This window comes from Stomoxys calcitrans, chromosome 2 (genome assembly GCF_963082655.1).
Source record: "Stomoxys calcitrans chromosome 2, idStoCalc2.1, whole genome shotgun sequence".
NCBI classification, from domain to species: domain Eukaryota; kingdom Metazoa; phylum Arthropoda; class Insecta; order Diptera; family Muscidae; genus Stomoxys; species Stomoxys calcitrans.
The window spans coordinates 59,557,151-59,582,717 of NC_081553.1; the positions used below are offsets into that span (position 1 = coordinate 59,557,151).

Consider the following 25,567-nt stretch of genomic DNA (forward strand, 5'->3'; position numbering starts at 1 on the left):
TGGCTATAGTGTGTCATGTGCAATTAGGACAACAAAAACAAAATTTGGGAAATTCGACTTTTTTGAAAAATTGACTTTTTTATTGCCGGTTCCATAAAATGGAATAGAATAGAGATATTTCCATGATTCTTTTTGTGTTTTGTAGAAGAAGTGTTACCAAATAAAAGTTTATTTAACATCTTTGCAATAAAATGTGACGTAATACTTGTTTTTTAGCAATGAATATAGCACTACTTGAAAATTGACTTTTTTCAGTATTTTGATCGCTACGATCTCATTTATGGCTAGGATATGGCGAGACATACCTTAAAATGTTGGGAACATTTTAAGCTTTCATTTAAGTTCAAAAAAAGCGAAAAAATCCCCGTGGAACTTTTTTTCCAGTGAGAAACTTTTGAAGTTTAGTAAAAAAATTGGCCATTTTGGTCTTAAGATAACGGTGTTGTTTGATATCGAAATTAGCCAAATTAGCACTTAAAACTTTTCTTAATACCTCGACTTTGTGAAAATGGAAAGAAATGATAATGCTTTGATGGCCAAAGTTTGCGAAAACTTAAAGGAAATGGGAGTATCTTTTTTGAAAAATTTTGCAATTTTTTGACAAAAAAAATATTTTTCATATTGAAAACGATGCCATTTTTAAACCGCCAAAGATATTCACGTGATTCCTTTTGTATTTTATGCACACATATGCTGGCATAATTTGTGTGAAGTATGAAGTTTATAGCTTTAAAATTGACGGAGTTATTTAAAAAACACTGAAAAAAACCAAGGCCAAATTTTCATATTTTAAAATTAAACAATTCATAACTCCTTAACAGTACACGATGGCATGGTACTTTATGCATAAGTTTTTTAGATCTTGTCAAGCTCTTTCTCTAGAGTCCTAAATCATGTAAATCGGTTGAGTAGATCAAAAGTTATGGCCCCCAGAAGCTTGGAGAAGTCAAAAGTGGTCAACTTTGACACCCTGTAGCTCACCCTGTATTAAAGATATGGACCAACAACAGCACTTTTCTGAAAGCCTATGTCCTCCTCTACAAATGTCTAGAACATTTTGTATGGCTAAAATCAACAGATAAAAAGTTGTAGACTTATTTGCCATTTGGCCCACTGTGCAACGTAGGATAAGGGGTATATTCATTTTGTCATTCCGTTCCGCAACACATCGGAAAATCAATTTCTAACCCTACAAAGTATATATAAAGGGTGATTTTTTTGAGGTTAGGATTTTCATGCATTAGTATTTGACAGATCACGTGGGATTTCAGACATGGTGTCAAAGAGAAAGATGCTCAGTATGCTTTGACATTTCATCATGAATAGACTTACTAACGAGCAACGCTTGCAAATCATTGAATTTTATTACCAAAATCAGTGTTCGGTTCGAAATGTGTTTCGCGCTTTACGTCCGATTTATGGTCTACATAATCGACCAAGTGAGCAAACAATTAATGCGATTGTGACCAAGTTTCGCACTCAGTTTACTTTATTGGACATTAAACCAACCACACGAATGCGTACAGTGCGTACAGAAGAGAATATTGCGTCTGTTTCTGAGAGTGTTGCTGAAGACCGTGAAATGTCGATTCGTCGCCGTTCGCAGCAATTGGGTTTGTGTTATTCGACCACATGGAAGATTTTACGCAAAGATCTTGGTGTAAAACCGTATAAAATACAGCTCGTGCAAGAACTGAAGCCGAACGATCTGCCACAACGTCGAATTTTCAGTGAATGGGCCCTAGAAAAGTTGGCATAAAATCCGCTTTTTTATCGACAAATTTTGTTCAGCGATGAGGCTCATTTCTGGTTGAATGGCTACGTAAATAAGCAAAATTGCCGCATTTGGAGTGAAGAGCAACCAGAAGCCGTTCAAGAACTGCCCATGCATCCCGAAAAATGCACTGTTTGGTGTGGTTTGTACGCTGGTGGAATCATTGGACCGTATTTTTTCAAAGATGCTGTTGGACGCAACGTTACGGTGAATGGCGATCGCTATCGTTCGATGCTAACAAACTTTTTGTTGCCAAAAATGGAAGAACTGAACTTGGTTGACATGTGGTTTCAACAAGATGGCGCTACATGCCACACAGCTCGCGATTCTATGGCCATTTTGAGGGAAAACTTCGGAGAACAATTCATCTCAAGAAATGGACTGGTAAGTTGGCCACCAAGATCATGCGATTTGACGCCTTTAGACTATTTTTTGTGGGGCTACGTCAAGTCTAAAGTCTACAGAAATAAGCCAGCAACTATTCCAGCTTTGGAAGACAACATTTCCGAAGAAATTCGGGCTATTCCGGCCGAAATGCTCGAAAAAGTTGCCCAAAATTGGACTTTCCGAATGGACCACCTAAGACGCAGCCGCGGTCAACATTTAAATGAAATTATCTTCAAAAAGTAAATGTCATGGACCAATCTAACGTTTCAAATAAAGAACCGATGAGATTTTGCAAATTTTATGCGTTTTTTTTTAAAAAAAAGTTATCAAGCTCTTAACAAATCACTCTTTATTTCGGATCGTCGTAAAATGTCCGATGTCCGTATGTCTGCCCGTCTATCCGTCTGTCCCTCCGTCTGTTGTAATCGTTCTACAGCCTTCAAAAATTGAGATATTGAGCTTTATTTTTTAACAGATGGTTTAGATCGGACTATATCTAGATATAGCTGCCACACAGACCGATCTCTCGATTAAGGGTCTGGAGCCCATAAAACCATTATTTTTTAACCGATTTCGCTGAAATTTGAAACAGGGAGTAGTTTTAAGCCACCCAAAATAGGACCCAAATATTGTTCAGATCGGACTATATTTAGATATAGCTGCCATATAGACCGATCTGCCGATAAAGGGTCTGGAGCCCATAAAAGCTTTATTTTTAAACCGATTTCGGTGAAAAGTGAAACAATGAGTAGCTTTAGGCCTCCCAACGTAGGACCCAAATATTGTTCAGATCGGACAATATTTAGATATAGCTGACGTATAGACCGATTTGCCGATAAAGGTTGGAAGCCCATAAAAGCTTTATTTTTTATCCGATTTCGCTGAAATTTGAAACTGTGAGTAGTTTTAGGCCTCCCAGCAAAGGACCCAAATATGGTTCAGATCGGACTATATTCAGATATAGCTGGCATATAGTCCAATCTGCCGATAAAGGGTTTAAAGCCCATAAAAGCTTTATTTTTTATCCGATTTCGCTGAAAATTGAAACAGTGAATGCTTAGCGACTGTTTGTCTTGCTTATGGATATATTGCTGTTGTTGTTATATGTTGGCTGGCAAAAAGTGCCTGTCAACAACAAATTTGTACTTTGGATAGTTGAGATTCAAAATAAATTGTTGCAGGAAAATTAGCAAATTCTGTAGTAGTTATTTCAACCAAAGTTGTTGTTTTTCAAAATTGTTATCAGTGTATATGGAGAAGCCAGCCAGTAATGAGACTTAATAATTTCAAGGCTGGCTACTACTGAAACTTCATTGCTTAGCGACTGAAGAAGAAAAACATTTAGACTACTCTATGCAAGAATACAGGCTCGGTGTGACGCATTCCCCGTATCCGTTGGTAATTTAAATCGCGGTATTCTTAGTCCAGGAACTATTACTCCACACACTCATGGTTCCTGGATTAGAACCACTCCTGGAGAAGTCCAAGAACCATTCCTCCATAAAATCATGGTTTCTGGATAAGAACCACTCCTGGAGACGTAGCGCTTCGATCAAGTTGTAACTTTCCATTTCTCTGTCACTATTTCTTATTTCTGTAATAGATCTTGACCCCAGGGTCACTGTGCTCTAGTAAACAGAGGTAAACTTGTTGTTACAATAGAAGAGAACAAAGGTCCTGAGTTCTATTCAATCACAGCAAAGACCAGTAGTATAAGGAGCACTGTTTCCGGGAATGAGCCTCCCCCAAGGCAAAACATAAAGTTGTTTCATATAAAGTCGAATGTATTGTTATGGCATTGAGCCCCCACCATTAGGCCCCACGATCATCACAACGGCTCCCTTAGCCAATGTTCTTGAAATAATAACTCAGATGTATTTAAATTTTTCAATAAAGATTTTATTAATTTTTTGTGGCATTTTTTCTTGTTTTTTTTTGTTTGTTTTTCATTAATATTTTTTGTTGGATTTTTCCAGTTTAATTGTAAATTTTATAATTATAATAATTTTTGTAAATTTTTTATAATAATATATATATAATATTTATATATAATATGAATGACAAAAAATTCTTACAATTTTGATTAAAATACATAGAATTATGTATAGAATAATATACTTTGGTTGTTTTTTTATGGCATTGTTTTTATTTTTGTTCTTCTTTTTTTATTATTTTCTTTTATATATAACACCTTAAACACTTAATATTATTATTTGGTTTTTTTCTAATTCATATAACTAGTTCAATTATAAAAAAAATACAAAATTATAACTAAACAGATGTTACAAAAAAAATAGTAAAACACAAAACTTAAAAAAAAAACAATTTATATATAAAAAAATAAGAGTAGCATGTATTTTTATAAAAATAATACATATTTGTGGGTGTTTTGAGTTTATTTTTCATGAAAGTTTTTATGTACAAAGGAAGGTAAATAAGGAAAATAACAAAGTATTTCATGAGAAAATACCGATTATAAAATTATAAAAAAAAATAATTATTTTAAATAACAATTTATTTTTTAATTTTATGTATTGTGGTTTGGTTTGTTCTTTTCTTCTTGTTTCATCATTTAATAAGGCCCTAAGGAAAAAACATAAAATTGTATAGTTCCTTGTTTTTTTGGTTTTGTTTTTGTATATTCAAGAGAGAAATATTATTTTGTATTATAAGGATATGGAGAGGAATTTAAGACAGGGGGACGTTTACAGAAAAGCTTAAAAATTATAACAGTTTTTCTTTCTTTCTTAAGTTCTTAGTGTTATTGTGTTAAAGCGAAAAATTATGCTAAATTTGAGTTTTAAGAATTAAGTTGTTGTTTTTGTTTTTTTTTTGTTACATCTAAATTTAGTATTTGTTTTTGTTTGGTTTGGTTTCTTGGTATCGATTAAAGTTATTTTATTGAATAAATTTCAAGTGTAATTCATTTTCTTTGTGTTTATAGTACAAGAGTGTCTTTGGATTTTTCTAGCTTTTGTGTGTAGATTTTGTGTTGAAACAAAATTTTTTTTCCTTAAAAAAAAAAACTAAAAATAATTTAAGGTTATGTTGTAAATTTAAACATTTTTGGTTTTTTAGAAATAAATAAATGCATTACTGATGAAAGATAGATATTTAGAGAAAGGCGGAGAAAGAGAGAGGGAGAGAGAGAGAGTATAAATAGATAAAAATGGTGGTGCTTGAGTTAAATTTCTTTACTTTTTTTTCGTTGTTTTGGAAACCTTGTTGTTTTGTTTGTTTTGTGTGGAAAAACACAGAAATGGGTTGGCGGGGCAAGTATAAGGATGCTAGTTGGAAGTTTAATGCTATTGTTTATTCGTTGTTGTGGCGATTTTTTGTATTTTCAATTGGAAAAAGGTAAAAAATTTCAAAAAAAACCTATATCGATAAATAAGAATTATCGATAACATCATAAAAATGTATTTTCAACTGGGAAAAGGTAAAAATTAAAAAAAAATTGTTATCGATAAATAAGAATTATCGATAACATGATATATATATTATCGATAACATGATATTAATATTTTCAAATCTGATATTTAATTAAAACAAAAATTTGGCCTTAATAACCATAAAGAATATAATTTTAAAACGTCAGCTGTTTTGTTTTATCAGTTATCGATAGCACATTTCATGGAGAATCATAAAAAATAAAGCAAAATTTTTGTTTGTGAAATGAGAAGCGAAAAAAATGTACTAAACAATAAAACAAATATTTGTGCATTGGTAAGTGAGAATTATCGATAAGAGCAAATTGCAATAATGCTATTGTTTAATCGTTGTTGTTGCGATTTTTTGTATTTTCAACTGGAAAAAGATAAAAATTTTCAAAAAAAATCTTAAATCGATAAATAAGAATTATCGATAACATGATAAAAATGGGAGGGAATTTAGTTATTAAATATTTTTGAATCTGCAATAAAAGGGTGACAAAAAGTTGGCCTTAATAACCAATTACAATATATTATTGAAGCGTCAGATGTTTTGTTTTAGGAGTTATCGATAACACATTTCATGGAGAATCATAAAAAATAAAGCAAAATTTTTGTTTGTGAAATGAGAAACGAAGAAAATGTACTAAACAATAAAACAAATATTTGTGCATTGATAAATGAGAATTATCGATAACAACAAATTGCAATAATGCTATTGTTTATTCGTTTTAATCGCGATTTTTTTTATTTTCAACTGGAAAAAGATAAAAGTTTTCAAAAAAAAAAAAATATCGATAAACTACAATTATCGATAACATGATAAAAATGGGAGGGAATTCAGTTATTAAATATTTTTGAATCTGAATGAAGCTTGAATGAAGCAATAAAAGTGAGACAAATAGTTGGCTTTAATAATCATTAACAATATATTATTGAACCGTCAGCTGTTTTGTTTGGTGAGTTATCGATAACACATTTCATGGAGAATCATAAAAAATAAAGCCACATTTTTGTTTGTGAAATGAGAAGCGAAAAAAATTTACTTAACAATAAAACAAATATTTGTGCATTGATAGATGAGAATTATCGATAACAACAAACTGCAATAATGCTATTGTTGATTCGTTGTTATTGCGATTTTTTGTATTTTCAACTGGAAAAAGGTAAAAATTTTCAAAAAAAAACTTATATTGATAAATAAGATTTATCGATAATATGATAAAAATGGGAGGGAATTTATTTTTAAATCTGAAATTAAAGTAAGACAAAAAGTTGGCTTTAATAACCATTTATAATATAATTTTAAAGCTGTCAGCTGTTTTGTTTTATCAGTTATCGATAACACATTTCATGGAGAATCTTTAAAAATAAAGTAACATTTTTGTTTGTGATGTTTCACAAACAAAAATGTTACTTTAAATTTAACATTTTTGTTTGTAAAAAAAATTTACTAAACAATAAAAAAATATTTATGTGTTATCGATTACATTTACCAAGGAGGTAAATCATAAAAAGTTTACTAAATTTTCTAAATAATGTTTATGTTATCACTTTCTTTCTTTTCTCTTTCTTTTCATACATTCTCTATGGTTATCGATAATTTATCATTTCCATTCTTTATCGATATCATCACAAAACTTGAGAAAAATGTAATTTTAAAAATGTTTAAACAGAGAATTTATAAATTGAAAAAATCTATTTAGTTTAATTAAAAATTTATCGATAATTTTATTTTATTTATCAGCTTTTAAAAGTTATCGATAACACTTTGCCATTAAAAAGTCATATTAAATTATATCTTGATGAATATTTATTTTAAATTTTAATTCTCCAAACATGTGTTCTCTTGACTAGTCATTATATTTATGTTAAAAGTTATCGATAACGTCACTCCATTGCAAAATTATATCAAATTATACTTTCCAGAATATATATTTTTTGAAATTCTCTCTGTATTTATTTAAATGTATTTTGGTGTACGAGATGTATTTTTGTATAAATTTGTGTATTTGGATTTTCTTGTTTTGGTATATGTTTTTATTGTCCTTAGAAGTTTTTTTTATCTATAATTATACTCTATTATTATTATATATATATCTTTTTTTTTTTGTTTAAATTACAACACAACTTTTTTTGGTATTTTGTTTTTTAAGTTTTTGTCTTCTTCTTTAAATATTTTTGATTTACGAGAAATCTCTTAATTTATATATTATTTTATACTAATAATTAGGTTTATTTTGGATTTTAGTTTTCTCCAATTCAATTTGTTTTCTTGGTAAAACTAATATTAAATTAATTATATTAAGTTTTTGTTTTATTTTAATATATAAGGCCAAATGAATAAGTTTAAGTTATTATTTTAACTGTTTTAAGCTTAGTTTTAATTATTTTATTATATTTTTTTTTACAAATTTATCTTAAGAAATAGAAAAAAAACATTTTCATCATGCTTTGCCTTTGGTGTAGGGGGTGGAGACAAAATTGCGGTATTATTCGTATGAAACCGCTTTCGATGATGAAAATATTCTTAATGGAATGGTTGGTATAGGTTTTGTGATTTTAACTTTGAGTCTAGAGTAGGAGAAATTGTATGTCCATAAAACAGAAATAAGAAACAAAAAGGAAATATTATTAAATTTAAAAATTTTTAGGTCTAATGTTTTGTTCTTTTTATTGAATTTTTGAAAAAAATTACACCAAAATATTTTGAAAAAAAATTGTTAATATTTTTGAAAGGTTTCAGGTAGTTAGTTTGAATAAAAACTTTGAAGTACATACATGAAAAGTAAATATTAATGTTTATCAACATGTTGCTGAGATATTAAAAGAATATCAACACGGTGCTGAAATTCCCAGTAAAGAGATTTTTGGGTATTCATTAAATTTCCCTTGGACTACAGACAATCATTAAAAATTTTTCTTTAGAAACATGTTTATTTTATTTAAAGTTAATTATTCTTTTTATGTTTATAAACATGTTGCTTGAATTCTCAATGAAGGCTAGCAACATCTTTCAAAGATTTGGAAGATTGCTAAATTGCCACAGAAACATTTCTTGACCAAGTTGCTGATTCTCGAAATTAGATGGCAACTCCTTGGGAAACATTTTTATAAAGGATATGGTTGCTGGGAAAAATAATTTAAGCTAACATGTTGTCGGAATTTTCAATGAAGGCTAGCAACATTTCTAGCATATTTTTGCTTAAATGCTAGCAATGAAGGCTAGGAACATTAGCATATTTTTGCTTAAAAAAACTTACATTTCCATTTTCCATGTTTATCAACATGTTGTTGGCAACATCTCTGGCAACATTTTAATAAAAATATACATAAATTTACTTTTTTTGCATTTAAAAAACCTCATTAATGGTGTTTAAACGCTAAACAAGGAAAATTTAAAATTTTTTTGCATTTAAATTAAATTTTTGTTTGGTATTTTTTTATTTTATTTCTTCGGTCAAGCGGTGGGCATTTTTTTTTTGTATTTTTTTTTATTGTTAACTGGTTTTAGTTGTTTGTTATAGGTGGTGGTTGTAAAATTTGGTTGTTTAAATTAATAAAAAAATAACTGTTTTTTTTTTTTGTTTTGGTTTATGGCTGAATGTTAGTCTTTTCTATGGAACATAATACATGTTTTGCTGTTTCCAAATACTTTTGGTGTAATTTTATTATTTTGTATGCTCTATAAAAGGCCAGTCATATTTTGTTAGAAGCATAAAAGCCATCGATAACATGAGATATCATAGACGATAACTTGACTACAAGGACCAAAATAAAACCGGCAAAAATTTTTTTTTATATTTAAGGTGGTATTAAGTTCAGTTTTCACAGTGAAACTTGATATAAAAAAAATAGTGAAAAAAACTGTGAAATATCGCAAATATCGTGTGGTAGCAACTTTAACCAAAATAAAAGCTGGTAGTAAGGTCAGGATGCACTTATAAGGTTAGTCATGCGAATAGCTGAGTAAAATTTTTTTGTTTTGATTTTGCAGTACATCTAAATGTCAAAGGCTTGATAACACAGCTGTGATTTTTTCTGATATTTTGATACTCAACACATAAGTAACGAAACAGTGTTATAATGATGAAAATACAAATCGCGTCATGGCAAATTTCAGCCAAATCGGATAGGAATTGCGCCCTCTAGAGGCTCTAGAAGAAAGAAAAGGAGATGGGTTTATATGGGAGCTGTATCAGACTATAGACCGATTTGGACCGCATTTGATACGTACGTTGGAGGTTATGGGAGAAGCCGTTGTTTAAAATTTCAGCCAAATTGGATAATAATTACGCCTTTTAGAATCTCAAGAAGTCAAGATCCCAGATCGGTATATATGGCAGCTATATCAGGTTATGAACTTATTTAAACCATACCTAGCACATTTGTTGATAATCACAACAAAACGCGTAGTGCAAAATTTTAGCCAAATCGGATAGGAATTGCGCCCTCTAGAGGCTGAAGAAGTCAAGACCCCAGATCGGTTTATATGACAGCTATATCAGGTTATGGACCGATTTCTACCATACTTAGCACTGTTGTTGGAAGTCATACCGAAACACGTCATGCCAAATTTCAGCCAAATGGGATAAGAATTGCGCCCTCTAGAGGCTCCATCTATCAGTCAAAACATGGACCGATATGGTCCATTTACATCCCAACTAACCTACACTAATGAAAAGTATTTGTGCAAAATTTCAAGTGGCTAGCATTACTCCTTCGGAAGTTAGCATGCTTTCGACAGACAGACGGACTGACGGACGGACATGGGTAGATCGACTTAAAATGTCATGTCCATCAAGAATATATATACTTTATGGGGTCTTAGACGAATATTTCGAGTAGTTACAAAATAAATGACGAAATTAGTATACCCCCATCCTATGGTGGAGGGTATACAAATGGTGACAAAGAAAATGCGAACGAATTTCGTAGAAATGGCACTGAGTTCTTTCTGCAAAATAGTAGCGGCATGTCGCTGCGTCACTATAAATTGCCTGATGGTCCTGCCAGCATTTGAACCCAGACGTTCAGCGTCATAGGCGGACATGCTAACCTCTGCGCTACGGTGGCCTCCAACAAAAAAAAAACAGTGAATAACAGATTGGTATTAAAACCAATACCAGCTCGGTAATAAGGCTAGTGCCAAACAGTACTAGGTTACATTAGGTTTAAAAGAGGGTGCAGATATTAATACGCCCCATGACACTATGGACATATACCTAAGCCAGTAATCGGTTTGTTGTGCGCTCTAAAAACTATAGAGTAACCTCTAAAAAGAAAAGTTTAAGTTAGGAATTCCTGCTACTTACAAAATCCTTAAATGTTTTCAATACCACTCCCCTTAGTTGGTTCATGTCTGGTATTGTGCCCCCACCTAAGTGCCGGTAACTGTTAGACGCCAAAGCCGCCCGGCAACAAAGGAAATGTTCAATGTCTCATAATCTGCTATCTCTTGCCGCACCGATTTTATATAAGAGAGCTCGTAGTCCTATGTGTCCCGCTATGATACCAATAGCTATACTGACCTCCTTCTTACTTCCTTTCAGTAATAGCCTCGTCTTTTCACAATCTGGATTCCCCCATAGGATTTTCGCCGTCCTACCGACCGTTTCGCTGTTACACAATGTTGCATACGCATTCGTCGCCGAGTCCCTTAACTCGGACCTGGTTGACCCGAAAGGCTTCGAGTTAACCAAGTTTATTGACGGCAGTCCTCTGGCCTTCACCGCCAAATCGTCTGCCCTTTCATTTCCCCTTATTCTTTATGGCCCGGCACCCAAAAGATGCAGATTTTACAGTACTTATCATTTTAGTTTCATCCATACCATCCGGTTTTGTTTTTGTACCATATGGTGTTGCTTTACTAACGATACCGTATGGTATTGAAATGAGCACGTTTGGTATTAACTTTTCTCTGTGTGGTAGACGAGTAATACGCATAATTCCAAAAGACACTTTTGTTACTAATCCACACGATTCTTGCGCGTTTCTAAGATCTTTCAAAGCTCTGCTGACTTACTCTTCAGCAACTTATTTGAAAAATTCGCGGAACACTCTTTAGGATTCGTCTTTAGGATACAACTCCTCACGAAGGGAGAATTGTCCACGACTCTTAGACGAGCTCATCTGCGATCATAAACTTCATATAGAAGATTTGCGGATGACTTGTTGGTGATCGAAAATGTTTGTAGGGGTGCTTCAGAAGAAAAAATTGTACTCAGCTGTTTGCGGTACACTAACTGTTAATGAATTTATCGTAGTTTAAACTTTTGTGATGGTTAAACTTCAATGGGTTCTTCACACAAAGAGATTTTTTTTTTTAATTTTGAATTATAATACAAAAAAGAAACAAAATTTCAATATTTTGGACCCAATACAATTAATTCCGTATGGTATTGAAATGAGCACGTTTGGTATTAACTTTTCTCTGTGTGATAGATGAGTAATACGCATAATTCCAAAATATACTTTTGTTACTCATCCACACGATTCTTGCGCGTTTCTAAGATATTTCAAAGCTCTGCTGACTTACTCTTCAGCAACTCATTTGGGAGATTCGCGGAACACTCCAGAAGATTTGTCTTTTTGATACAACTCCTCACGAAGGGGGAATCGTCCACGACTCTTAGACGTCCGCGATCATAACCTTCATCTAGAAGATGCGCGTAAGATTTTTTGGGGATCGAAAATGTTTGAAGGGGTGGTCCAGGAAAAAACATTTTACTCAGCTGTTTGCGGTACACTCTTTGTAGATGAATTTAACTTGGTTTAAACCATTCAGGTATTCATTTACAGGTAGTGACATTTGCCCAACAACAAAATATTGAGTGCACTATCTGTCAAAATCAGTGATTTGACAGATACTACTACTTTACTCTGATTTTGAGCATGTTACTAGTTCGTGCCATTTTTCGTTGTTGTGTGAGTTATGGGTCTTAACTACAACACACACACACACACAACCAAAACTCGTTGAGAGTACACTGCCTCTCAACGCGATATAAAATTGTACTCAGCTGCTTACGGTACACTAACTGGTAATTATGGCATGGTTTAAACTCTTGTAATGGTTAAAGTTTAATGGGTCCTTCACACCAAGAGATTTTTTTTTTTAATTTTAATACAAAAAAGATAAAAAATTCAATAAATCATCAATATTTTAGACCAAATACACTTCGTAAATTAATTAAAAAAAAAAATTAAATTAAAAATTAACTTTAAATGAAAATGTTATTGAGAAACATAAACTAATTTAATTTGTTTTTTGTTTTTAAACTGAACAAATACGAAATTGCTTTGAAACCCAGCCCTGTAAATTATTTTTAAATGGGGGAAAAAATATTGCTTTGTTTTTTTTTTAATAGAAAATTACCACAGTATAACTTTTATTAAATATGCAGAAAACATAAAATTAATAAAATAAAAAAAAATAAAGAATACTTTATATATATACCAACTAAATAAACTATATATGCAACTTGTAAAAAAATCATATTATTAATATTTATGGTATAAAAAAAATAGTTTTTTTTACGTTTCATTGCAATGAGTATTTCAAAAAAAGGTACTGATCCTTATTTTTGGTTTAATTTGCATTTAAACAAAACAAAAAAAACAAAGGAAGCTCTAGTGGATACGGTTATTTTTTATAAAAAAAATTATAATATACAAACTTAGTATTAAAAAAAAAATAATATATATATGGCAACTTAATATATTATAGTACATACAACTATATAATAAAAAAAATTATAATAAATTTTATAAATGGTTAAACATAAAATCAACGGTTGGAGTATGTAAAAAAAATAAATACAAAAAAAAAAAAATAAGAAAAATCGTTAAGAAAACGATCCTTGTGGAAAAGGAGAATCCTTTATAAAATATCATGTGCCTGCACAAAAATCATGGAGAGAATACAAGAAGTGTTTTTAAAAGTATTTTACAGAGAGCATAGGGTGGTGTGAGGTTTATGGAAATACGGTTTGGCATACGATGGAGTATGTTCTGGATTGGTTTTGTTATTAACATTAAGTACGCTTTTTAAGTGCGATTTTGTGTTTAAATTAAAAAAAAAAATTCAGCAAATATTTTTGTTTTTTTTTTTTTCATTTGAGAGTAGCAAAATGGTTTAAGAGAGAGCACAAGTTTAAGAATTTGTTTTTAAAGCCCATTAACCTTTATAAAAATTTATGAAAAAAGACAAAATTCAACCTAAGGAAGAAAATAAACTTTCTGCCATTTGTAGGTTAAAAGCTGAATATATTTTTTTTTTTTTTGAAATTCATGAAAAAAATTATTGCTCAGCAAAAAAGTATGGCTCTTACCGAGGGGGATAGTAGTAGAGGTTAGGTAGATAGGTATTAAGGTTCTGGTATCAATTCATTAGAAGTTTTTGATTATAAAAGTCAAAGGGTGACGTTGCGTTTGACGTATTATTATAATGCTGTTGTTGTTGTTGTTGTTGTTGTGGGTGTTGTTGTTGTTGCTGCTGCTGCTGGGACGGTAGATTGGCATGCATAGGTGGCGGCGGAACATTGAAACGGGGTGCCATCACTGCAACGCTACCAAATAATGCTGCATTGCGATTTAGATGTGAGGGCGGCAGGTTACTATGACGGTTGCCATTGGCTCCGCTGCCGATAATACCACCAGCACCAGCCGCACCTCCACTGCCATGCATTAAGGGCGGTGGCAATTGGGGTCCTCCCCCCACTCTGCCATTCGAAAAATTGCTGGGATTCAAGAGATTCCAGTTATTCATGAGATGCGGAGGAGGTCTTATATTGGCCGCTTGTTGCTGGAATATAGACATGGCATTGGCATGGTGCGGATGTTGTAATGCATGATGGTGGTGATGTGTTGGATGATGCTGCTGTTGCTGTTGCTGCTGGTGGTGGCGCAAGGCAGCGGCCACATTAAGTTTTTTGCGAAAGTCATGCATATTCAGCATATGCGCTGAATTGCGTCTTGTGGACGTTGTTTGTTTGGCCGTCCCACCAGACGTTGCCGTCATAGTGGTGCCGGCGGCATTTGAGGCGCAGGAGTTCGTTTGTGCATTGTCGCTTACCTATTCCCTGTAGGGTTTGCAGTAAGAGTACCGGTGGTTCATGTGCTGCGAGTACGAGCCGGAATGTGAGAAGCGTTTTAGGCACTTGGAACATTGGAAGGGCTTTTCGCCACTATGCAAACGTTTGTGTTCGGTTAAATGGTGTTTGTGTTTGAAAGCTTTGGGACAATCCATACATTGGTAGGGACGTTGACCTGAAATTCAAAAAAAAAAAAAAAAAACAGAAAATTAATCCCTCCACCCCACAAAAGTCGTCCGGAATGTTCATTTCCACTTACCGGAATGCTCATATTTATGTCTCGCCAGCGAGCTTTGTTTGGCAAAAGCTTTATCACACTGATCACAAATGAAAGGCAAATCGGGATCACCAGCATGACCATGCGTCTCAGCCTTGGCCCTCTTTGGTTTGGGTGGCATTAGGGCGGCAGCCGCCTGCGCCTGCGCATGGGCGTATTCATCTTCATGCGATATGCGTGAGTCATCGTCACGCCATGAACGTTTCTCCGAGCCGGGACTCAAGCTATTGCCTCTAAAGTCCAAGCCGGAGGCACCCATTTTAATACTGTTCATTATCGAATGTTGCTGGCGGGCGTATTCCGCCGAACTAGGTGTCATTTGGAATAAGGCTTCCATGGGCATTAAAGTGCGTTGAGCAGCAGCCATGGCCGCTGGCATCATGTACGGTGGCAATTGTGAGAAGGAGGGAAATGCTGCAGCGCCACGTGGTGTTGAGGTCTGTTGAGGACCACCACCACCACCCAAACCCAGGGGAGCTTCTATGGGTGAGGGTGTCTGACGCATGTTGTGGGGCAAATTTGGAGCCCCACTGGCCTGTGAGGGAGGAGCAGCAAAGTATAGAGCTGCTGCAGCGGCAGCTGCCTGCGCTTGAGCCTGCTGCTTGAAAACAGCGGGCACCGAGGCCGCCGATGTGGGTGACAAGGATGAGGAGGGCGGTGACATTTTGCGGCTTAAATTAATGGCCTCTTGCAGATCACCGTTAATATTATTGCCATTGGCTCCCGATTGTAGCGGGGCTATGCCATACATGGGTGAATGTTGTTGCTGACCATGAGGCTTAACCTGTGGCTTAACGGACAAATCCAAAGGCAGCTCTTCGGACAGTGTTAAAGGCTTACTCATCGTCTCTGGGGCATTGGCTTCAAAGTTTTGTGTGCTCGCACTTGCTGCTGGAACTGAGGCAGCTACTACTCCTCCACTTGGCAGCTGCATGGGGAATGTCATTTTGTTGTTGTTCATGTTGTTATATTGCAATTTACGTTCCCGAGAACGATTGTTTTGGAACCACACCTGCACCACACGAGCATCAAGCTGCAGGCGTGAGGCAATCATGCGAAACTCCTCACGGCTAGGGCGAGAATTAATGGCATAGTGTTGCTTCAGGTGCTGTTGTTGTTCCTCCGTAATGGCGGTGCGCACCCGCACCTTACGTTCGGCATTAGATTCGCCACCACTGGAGCAATCATTGCGTGAAAGAGAATCTCGCTCCTGCTCCTCATCGCGTTCATCCTCAACATCACTGCTGGCCATAAATGAACTAGAACTGGCCGATTGTTCCAACAACTGTTGCTGCTGTGCATGGTATTGTTGCTCCAATTCCTGTTTAATAAAACCACACAGCACCTTTTCATGTTGCACCAACTCTGTGGGATGATTGAATTTTTTATCGCAACGCGAACATCTTAGTTCGGAAGAAGAGTTGACTGAATCTGGCAAGTCCTCCGAAGATTTCTCCTCATTGGTGGACATTTCCAAGGGTTCTTGGGATTCCTCGAATTGCTCCTGCTTAATGTGATGTTGAACAAGGGGTTCAGGTAAGTGCGATTCTTGCATTGCCTGTTGCTCGATGGCTTCTTTGTCGGTAGGTGTTTCACTTGGGATTTTTTCTTGTTTAATGAGACTGGAATTGTTAGGGACATTACCATTGGTGGTAATTTCTTCCTCCTCTGGAGGCATTTCATTTTCTTTTTCCTCATTTCCCTTCGGCTTTTCATTCATCTCCGTAGAGTGAGTGGTGGTGTGGTTTGTTTCTGTTTCTTTGTTCGTTGGCTCGGCCTCCAAATCCATAACCAGTTTTGGTTCATCTTGATTATCCTCATCATTTAATTCCAATGTCTCTGAGGTGTTATCTTCATCCTCCTCATCTACATTGGAGGCTATTTTCAAATCCTTGCTATTATCATCTTCATCCTCCGCCGCTGCCACATCTGCCTCCCCCACCTGGTGATGCAAAGGTGGGGGCGTCAGAGCTGTTTGCTGTTGTTGCTGCTGGCCGGCAGCAGTCAACTCCAATAGACGTTGTATACTATACGGATGCATACGGGGATCCAAAGCCATGCTATAGAATGGATTTGGGAATGAGGCCAATAGGGCGGCATTCATGGCACTATTGTAGTCACCATATTTGGGCAGTAAATTTGAATAGAATGGATTTGAAGCTTGTGCAGCATTGGCATTATTATCGGCCGCAAAGTAATTCATGGTATTGGTTAGACTCTGCACCATGCTTTGGGCATCCACTGCCGTCTTGCCATTGGGTGAGCCCAGTTTCAGAGAGGCTGTGGGTGAAGTATTGGCCGATGCAGATATATTCTTGTCCAAACTCTTGAGCAGCAGATTACGATTGTTGTTCAATTTCAGGCCCATGCTTATGCATTTCTTCGAAGTCATGTGCGATGAAAAGGAACCGGAATGCGAAAATCTCTTGCCACAATTATCACAACCAAATGGCTTTTCGCCGGAATGTATGCGCACATGCTCCTTGAGGTGATGCTTGAATTTGAAAGCCTTATCACATTGATTGCACTTGAATTTGCGTAGTAGTGCCGACTCATCATGACTGATCATGTGACGTTGCAGACGGTAGACATTGGCGAAAGCCTTGTGACAGATTTTGCAGCTCTGGAAGAAAATAAATAAAAAAACATAACGGAGCAAATTAGATCGCGCTTAGTAAAAAGGTTGTTCTTAATTTTTAATTAGTTTCTATAGAAAGTTGCTAACACTGTTCCAATTATCGGTCAGTGACCATTTGAGAAATTAGACTACACGTGGCCTGATTTCGTTTCTTATCATTTTCCTTATTGCTTTGTTTTTTCGAAAGATTGTTGTTTTTTTTATTTTTGTAAATTTCTTATGTTCTAAATCAATACTTATGAATGAAATTTTTTTTCGCCAAAATTGATAAGCTTTTGTTTTACTATTGTGATAAGCGCACCAGCAATTGTATTTCTATTCTTTGCCGGAGGTAATTAACATTTACCTCTGCATTTCCTATTGGCAACTTAAAACAAGTCAAATGAGAGAGAGTGAGACAAGTTTAAACATGAGTGAGATACTTTTTCACCTGCTAGAGATTTGCTCACTCAGAACAGGGTTGCCGTTTGAAAGAAATTGTACTAGAGTATAGGCAACAGTTAAGGTCTGTTTATCCTCTTGTAAATGTAGAATAAAGAGGCATTTCAAACAAAATAATATTATTAACAATGAAGACATGGATGTAAGGGAAGGACTGGCGCCGGAGAACTTCGTGCATACTTTAAGCGCACAACATGCATCACTCAAGGACAGAACGGAGGAGACGGCCCTCCACGAAGTAGTGGTACAAGAAGTCGTGACGTCTCTCCAACTGAAGGAATAGGCGATAGCGGCCTTCCTAAATATTGAAAGGGTATTTAACATCGTACGAATAGAGTCGAAAGTCATCGTCTCGTCGGAAGACAAGCTACGTGGCAGGATTATAAACGCGTTCTTCGGAGATAGTGTGTTAAGAAGGCGGGTGACAAGAGGAACGCTTTGGGAGGGATTTCTCGCCGATTCTCTAGAAAATAGTGTTACATAAAATCCTGTTGGATCTTAACAGGAATGGCATGAAAATGATCGCATATGCGGTCGGAGTCGTTATACTGGTACCAGGCAAATTGCTGTCGACGATAAGCGACTTGAAAAGGTCGCTGACGAGCAATGGGACGATGGGCAAAGAGAAATGGATTGAGAAAGAACCCAGGAAAGATAGAGCTGGTCCTATTCAATCGTTCTCATAATGGCTTCAAGGGTTGCCAATATAATTTTTTTTGTCATTTTCTCACTATAGGCAAAGTATTACTTTTTCGTCTGTTTTCTGCAATGTTTAGCCGAAATTTTTTTATATGGAGTTTGACGAGTCAAAAGCTGAATACCCTGCTTTAGGGGATTTTTTTTACACGACTTTGATTAAAGTTATTGTGGCATTATTGTTCCACATGAAGTTATTTTCTATACACTTTGATTATTTACCAATTTTAAAACTTTTGTTTTTGCCAACTTCATAATGTTAATGGCCTGTCTTAATGCTTCCCGAACAAAACTAAAGTTGATGTATCTAAAACTGCAAAGCCGCCAGCCAGTAACAGCAAATTCAAAGTAAGTATTAAACTAAAATTCTGCCTAGATGTTATTTACATCACTTTACATAAAAAACTCTTTTGGGGGATTTACACTCTGGGGAAACAACAAAGAATTTCCTGCGATCTTGTTCCTTTGAAACTCAATTTAAAACTGTTGTTAAAGGTAGGTGCGCGTAGCACACTGACTCTAGAAAAAAAAAAAAACAAACAACAACACACACATACAATTGTTGTTGTCAACAATAATAATTGTCATAGGCATCATCATCACGACGATCTCCAACACACTATTCTCAATGTGTTTGTTTGTCTGTCCAACAGCCGCCGCTTTTTTTGCTTCTTAATTGTCAATTAAGCTTTGTTGGAGGTAGAAGTATGTACTAACTACAATTGTATGGCAGATACCGGCCGGGTGTTATTGTATACATATAAGTATGTGTGTGATGTGGGTTTGAAATCTACGTGTAAACATAAAGGTGGGGATTTACAGCAACAACACCAACATTGGCCCCCTAACAATTGAATGTGTTGTTTAAGCCTAAAGGTGCGATGTCAAAATGCATTACTGTGTGAGATAGAGAATAACAAGAGAGAGAGAGAGAGCATTTTGCTTTTTGAGAGATATAAAACAAACGATATCTCGGAGTAAAAGTCCAGCAAGTGTAGATGTTGTTGTTGGTTTTCTTAAAAGGCATTTGCTGTACGATCACAAACACTAGGCCCCCTGCAATTACACGATGTGGATGAACTAATAAAGGGCATGGTAGGCCCCATTTGTGAAAATAAAATGCAATCCATACAACAAAGGTGAATATGCCGGTCGGTATCCACATATGGCAACATATGTGGTGTATCAGAATGTAAACAAAGGAAATAACACAGAGGGCAAAATAGTGGTGAGTGGTGGATTGCTAGTGATGTGGAATTAGCAAATTGATATTTTAAGGTTTTTTGGTTAAAAAAAATAATCAAGACCTAATAGGAACAAAATTGAATAAAAAGAAGATTTAAAAGTAGGAAGATGATTTTTTTACCACCTCATACAAAAAATGCAATATTCAAATTAAATGATTTAAACATTTTTGTAAAAATTTAATTTCAAAAGTGGTTTGTGTCTGACGAATAGGTATAAAATTGAAAAAATGAGATTTTTAAGTAGGTGGATCCCTTTTACAACCTCATATAAAAAATAAAATATTAAAATAAATATAAATTTACATATAAGGAGATAAGATAAAATCATCCTCACGCACAAAGTGGTTTGTGTGTGACCTTTTTATATAATAATGGATTAAGTGTTATTTTAGTGTTTTATAGGCAAAAGTTTATTAATTCGTGCAACAGGAAATAATTTTTGAGAGAAAAAAAATAAATATATCATCAAGCTAGTGGACAGGTTCCTAAATGGACTTGCCAGATAAAAAAATGTAAGTGAAATAAAAATAATGCATGGATGTGCAATATGGTGCATTTTGTCATTTTGTTCATTCGTGCAACAGGAAATAATTTTTGAGAGAAAAAATAAATAAATATATCATCAAGCTAGTGGACAGGTTCCTAAATGGACTTGCCAGATAAAAAAATGTAAGTGAAATAAAAATAATGCATGGATATGCGCAATATGGTGCATTTTGTCAGAGAAAACATTTTTTACTGATATTTGTCACATTCACAATAGGCAGATTTTGACAATCTTTCAGCATGTTTTCACTAGAGTCCAACTTCACTTGATTTGAGATAATCTCCATAACCCGTTTACTCTACGATTCAAGTCATTTGCATCTGGCAACGGGGATGTTTTTGACATCGTTTATATTGTGATCTGCATTTTTATTGTGTTCAGCATATATATCACAATTCACTGAATAGGGTTAAGTCAAGCGATCAGCCGATATACATTTTTTTAAGGTTTTGCAGTACTTGGCATTTAGGATGTCAACTTGTTCTCTTTTTCTCTTTTTACATTCATTATTTGTTTACGTTTTCTCCCAAATGATGACATTTTCAATCCACAGATTTGACATCCTTAATGATGTTCATGGGGCCTATCCACTATATGTTTTCTCAAGTGACTTTACGTTCTATTAGTGAATCATGATATATATATATACTACAAACAGTTATAATTTCAATAAGAAATTTGTTAGGTGTTGAAAAAAGTGTTGCCCAAAACTGCCGATAATAACCGGTATTCAATACAAACGCAGTGTTGCATTTGAAGTTCGAAGGAGATTTGCTGCAAATCTGCTCAAATAAGTAAATTTGCTCATACTTAAAATTTATACCTCAAATTTATTATATTGCAAAACACGAGATTTTGCAAAATATCGTCGCAAATCTAGATTTGTTCCAAGTGTAAACATGTTTTTAATAACGTTCATGGGACCTATGCACTTTCTGTCTTCACAAGTGACTTAACATGCTAATAACGCATCCTGTGTATTCTCTTTAGTTCTTTATTTTGTAATTCTTCATTTTTTTTAAACGCATTTCAAAATTTTATACGAATTTCCTGTTTTGATTATTCCGTTAATAAGGAAAATAAACATTGATCGAAAGCCAATAAACCTGAGTATAAAAATCAAAGAGTACCAGAAAATTGATGTGTTTACAATATTTATGGGACCTCTTAATGAACGGTGTACATGACAGGAAAAAGAGAGAAAAGCAACAACAACAAATTTTATGGTAAACAAATAAACAAAAACACAAAATGAAAAGCCTCTAGGTACAACAAAAAAGAAAAACAAAAATCCATAAAACCTGAAGACTCAACTTTTGATGGACACCAAATTGAATGGAAAACACCGCATGCCACCCTACAGCAATAACCGATTAATTGATTTTTTTTTTCTTTGGCTTCAACAAAAAAAACCAAAAGTTTGCAGATGTTTTTCTTAAACAATGATAAAAAGTATGTATGGAATATGGTTAGGTGAAGCCATGGACTTTTTATACCTTTTAAAAATTCATATAGCAAAACAACAATAACAAGTCATTTTTCAAAATATCCACTAGAAGCCAATCTATAAGAGATGCAAAGAAAACTGCCACATCTTAAGTGTTTAAATTAATAATTTCAATTAAAAATTGGCGCCTATTTTATAAAGTATTATTTACTTTTTTTCTTTACATATACACACATGCACACACATACATGTGTATTGAGTTGAGTGTATGCGAGCATATTGTTTTTGTTGCCTTCTTTGGGCTGCGTGCCGTTTGCCTCAACAAAATAAATGTTAATTAATTTGTTTCAATTAAAGATGGGTTACTTATACATTCATTTGTAGCGAACGTAGTAAAGTAACCAGAAACCATGAATCACTACGGCCATCATTTTATTCACAAATACTTACATATGTATATATGTGTTGTACATGTATACACAGACACTCTTTAAGAGATGGATGATGGCTAGGCTAGGCTAGATGGATGAATCGGAATGCTTGTAGAAAATGAAAACGAGGCTTTATTTGATTGTGGTTTTATTTGCATTACATTTTCTCCATCAGAACAAAGTTCAGTGGAATGTATGCAAAAAACAAACAAAACAAAAAGAAATCATGTAAAAAAAAAACTAAAAAGGGAACTAGTGTGGAAGTTTTTACAATCTCTTGGTATGATATGTCATCTCTTGAAATGATACTCTATGTTAAGTGTTGCCATATTGAATTTTTTAAGAGTATATGGTGGGATTTTAGAGAACATGGAGGTTTTGGTAATAAAAGATAAAAATATAATACAACTAAATTAAGATAAAATAAAATAAAATAAAATTGAATTAAATAAAAAAATAATATAAAATGAAATAAAATGAAATAAAACAAAATAAAATATAAAATAAAAAACATAAATTTAAATAAAGGGTGCACATTGGTTATTTAAAGGCACCAATATCTCGCCTTGTCACAGCGAGCATCGTAGGCACTAGTTATTTGTGCAAGAGCCAACCCGATCTCTCACTGAAACTCTCCCCTCGATACCGCTGATTGTCCGCGACTGCAGTTACAGGTACTACGGATGGAACATTCCACTGTCCACATCCTGTGGACGCCACGGAAACCCGCAGCTAAGCTTCTCGTGACAGCAATGAACACCACACAGATCGGATCTCAATGTTCCAGCTTGTGTGGTGCTCACAGCTATCCCGTGCCGGGAACTTACTATCTATAGTATAGTGAAATACATAAGTGTATAATAATAGGCTTACTAACCAAATTGAAAATAATAAATTGTGTTTTTATGATGGGTAGTAAATTCCGACCAATCAACCAAGTGCAAAGTAACAACAATGCTTCGACCGAAGGAAGGCACACAAGTTGCTTCCACTATCCGTGTGATTCTGTTCGTTTTTCCTTACCCCGCGGTAAAATTTTTTTCCAACCGCCTGGTATTATTTTGAACGCATCATTGGCAAAGATTTTTAATACCATTTGGTATTAATGAAATACCAGACAAAGGAGATTATAGTTCATTATATAATACATATATCTATGTCTTCCATATAAGAGAAGAGAATAAAATGGCAATGAATATCACGAAAATGTTTCAAATTCTGTTCATCAATCTGTAATCTCAGCTCGCTCGAAGAGTTTTTGCAATTTGGATTTTTTTAGTGTGGCAACTCTGATTTTACTCTCCTTGTGGTCTCTTGCCTCTATGTTATAGTGCTATAAATCTAGCCGATATGTATGACTAATATCATTAATTAGCGCTCGCTCGGTTTCTACGTTACGTTTAGTCATTTGAAACCTCTTGAGTTTGTAATATCTTTGTTGCTGCTGCTGTTGTTGTTGTTGTTGTTGTGCATATATATGCTTTTTTACAGGTTTTCATTAAAAGGCCATGATGATGAGATCATTTGTTTATTTGCTTTCCAGCAGATACATTTGAAGCAATAAGCTTTATAATCTTTGACCAACAATTTTTTTTTTTTTTTTGTTTGTTATAAACCATTTAAAAATTGACTGTTGATTTTTTGTGGTTTTATTTTAAAACAAACAAATTTCTTTGAAACTTTGGTGGAAAATTTCTTTAGCCAATTTTTGTTTTTGAGCGATCATCAAAAAGATGTTGAGGAAACAACAAGGTTTGGTGCTTTCCCAACATTTTATACTCCTATATTTGGTTATAAAAACAAAGACAAACGACAATTGTATCCCATCCCATTGTACTGTGGGGGTTTTTCGTTTCAGGCCATCCTCATTGATGCTGTCAAAATATTGTGGTTTGCTGTTTGACTCTGTACATATTTAAACAAAAATAAATACAAGTACATACGTATGTGGATGTGGAGGTATTCAACAGGAAATTATTGTATTTCTTTTGGCGGAAGAAAGAACAATATTAGATGAACGAACAAGAGTGCGTGGAGCGTGCGTTGTCCATGAAGCCAACCAACAAAAATATTGTTGCGGTGTTCTAAAAACTATGTCGAAAACAAATCGTGTCAATTTGACAAAAGAAATAACAAAAATAATACATATCCGTTTCCGGCTTTTCGTACCTGATAGAAATGCGATAAGAAAAGCTTTTTGTTTAGCACTAAGAAAATAAAATAAATAATTTAAAATAAAAAAAAACCATTGCTTACGTAGGTGTAAGCAAAAATTTTTTATTTATTAATGACTTCAAATCTTGTATTGCCTATTTTAAAAGCAAGAAACACCATTTTGTTTATCAGTTGGGTACTTTCCATTCATTGGCTTAACCATTTTTAAATTGGGAAAAGTTCCCACCCAACAACCACAAAACTTGTTTACATGGCATACCCAATTAGCCATGTTTATAAATGAAATGACTGTCTGAGGGCTACCTGTTGCTTTACTCACAAACGCACACTCACACACACACACTTATGCAGACACCAAAAAGTCAGCAGATAAAACAACAACGTAACAGAAATATTCCCCATCGTCTTTTTTTTTCAACAACTCCCCATAAAAAGTAACCACTCAATATGCTCTTAGCAACAACAAAAACCATTCAAAGAAACGGCAACAAGTTTACAACAGGTTTAACATACCGAAGAAGAAGAGAGTGGGAGAGTGGGAATGAAGTGAGAATGAGTTGAAATTTGTGTCATATTGATTAGTCAATAGTTGGGCATTCGCGTAGTAAACACGTGTTAAGAACGGTCGTCAAATATTTGTTTGCAAAAATCTAATAAATTTGGAATTTACACAATTATAAAAGATAATCAATAAATAAACTTAGTGAATATAGTGCAACAATTTGAAGTATTTAATAAATAAACTGCGAAAGTAAACAAGATGCAACCAATTACAAAGCATAATGTGAAAAAAGTGTATCGGGTTAAAATGAGCGGGAGAGTGAGCGTAAAGTTAAGAGAGTGTGTTTAATTAGTCTCTTATCGATAAGATTGTTTTTCGAGTAATCGCGTAGTATAATCTTTGAAATCGCCAGTAAAGTAATTGTTTACCATATTGTGAAGACTTAATAGAGAAATTGGACCATTATAAGATTGGTTCCC

General features: G+C 34.3%; 2 protein-coding genes across 2 annotated transcripts in view; both read right to left on the reverse strand.

The window, feature by feature from the left end:
• Window positions 1-4,207: 4,207 nt before the first annotated feature.
• Window positions 4,208-14,614, reverse strand: LOC131994920 (hormone receptor 4-like). The gene is made up of 2 exons (XM_059362069.1): window positions 13,926-14,614; window positions 4,208-4,744 (listed from the first exon to the last, which is right to left on the reverse strand). The coding sequence occupies exon 1, from the start codon at window positions 14,612-14,614 to the stop codon at window positions 13,976-13,978; it is 639 nt and encodes a 212-aa protein (XP_059218052.1). The 3' UTR covers window positions 4,208-4,744; window positions 13,926-13,975.
• Window positions 14,615-14,668: 54 nt separating this feature from the next.
• The window catches only part of LOC106088277 (zinc finger protein 1), a 92,492-nt gene continuing 81,593 nt past the window's right edge, over window positions 14,669-25,567 (reverse strand). Inside the window, exons 4-5 of the mRNA XM_013253704.2 lie at window positions 14,947-17,587; window positions 14,669-14,862 (exon numbers count right to left, since the gene is read on the reverse strand). Of these exons, the coding sequence (XP_013109158.2) occupies window positions 14,669-14,862; window positions 14,947-17,587 (2,835 nt within the window). The remainder of the gene's footprint in view (window positions 14,863-14,946; window positions 17,588-25,567) is intronic.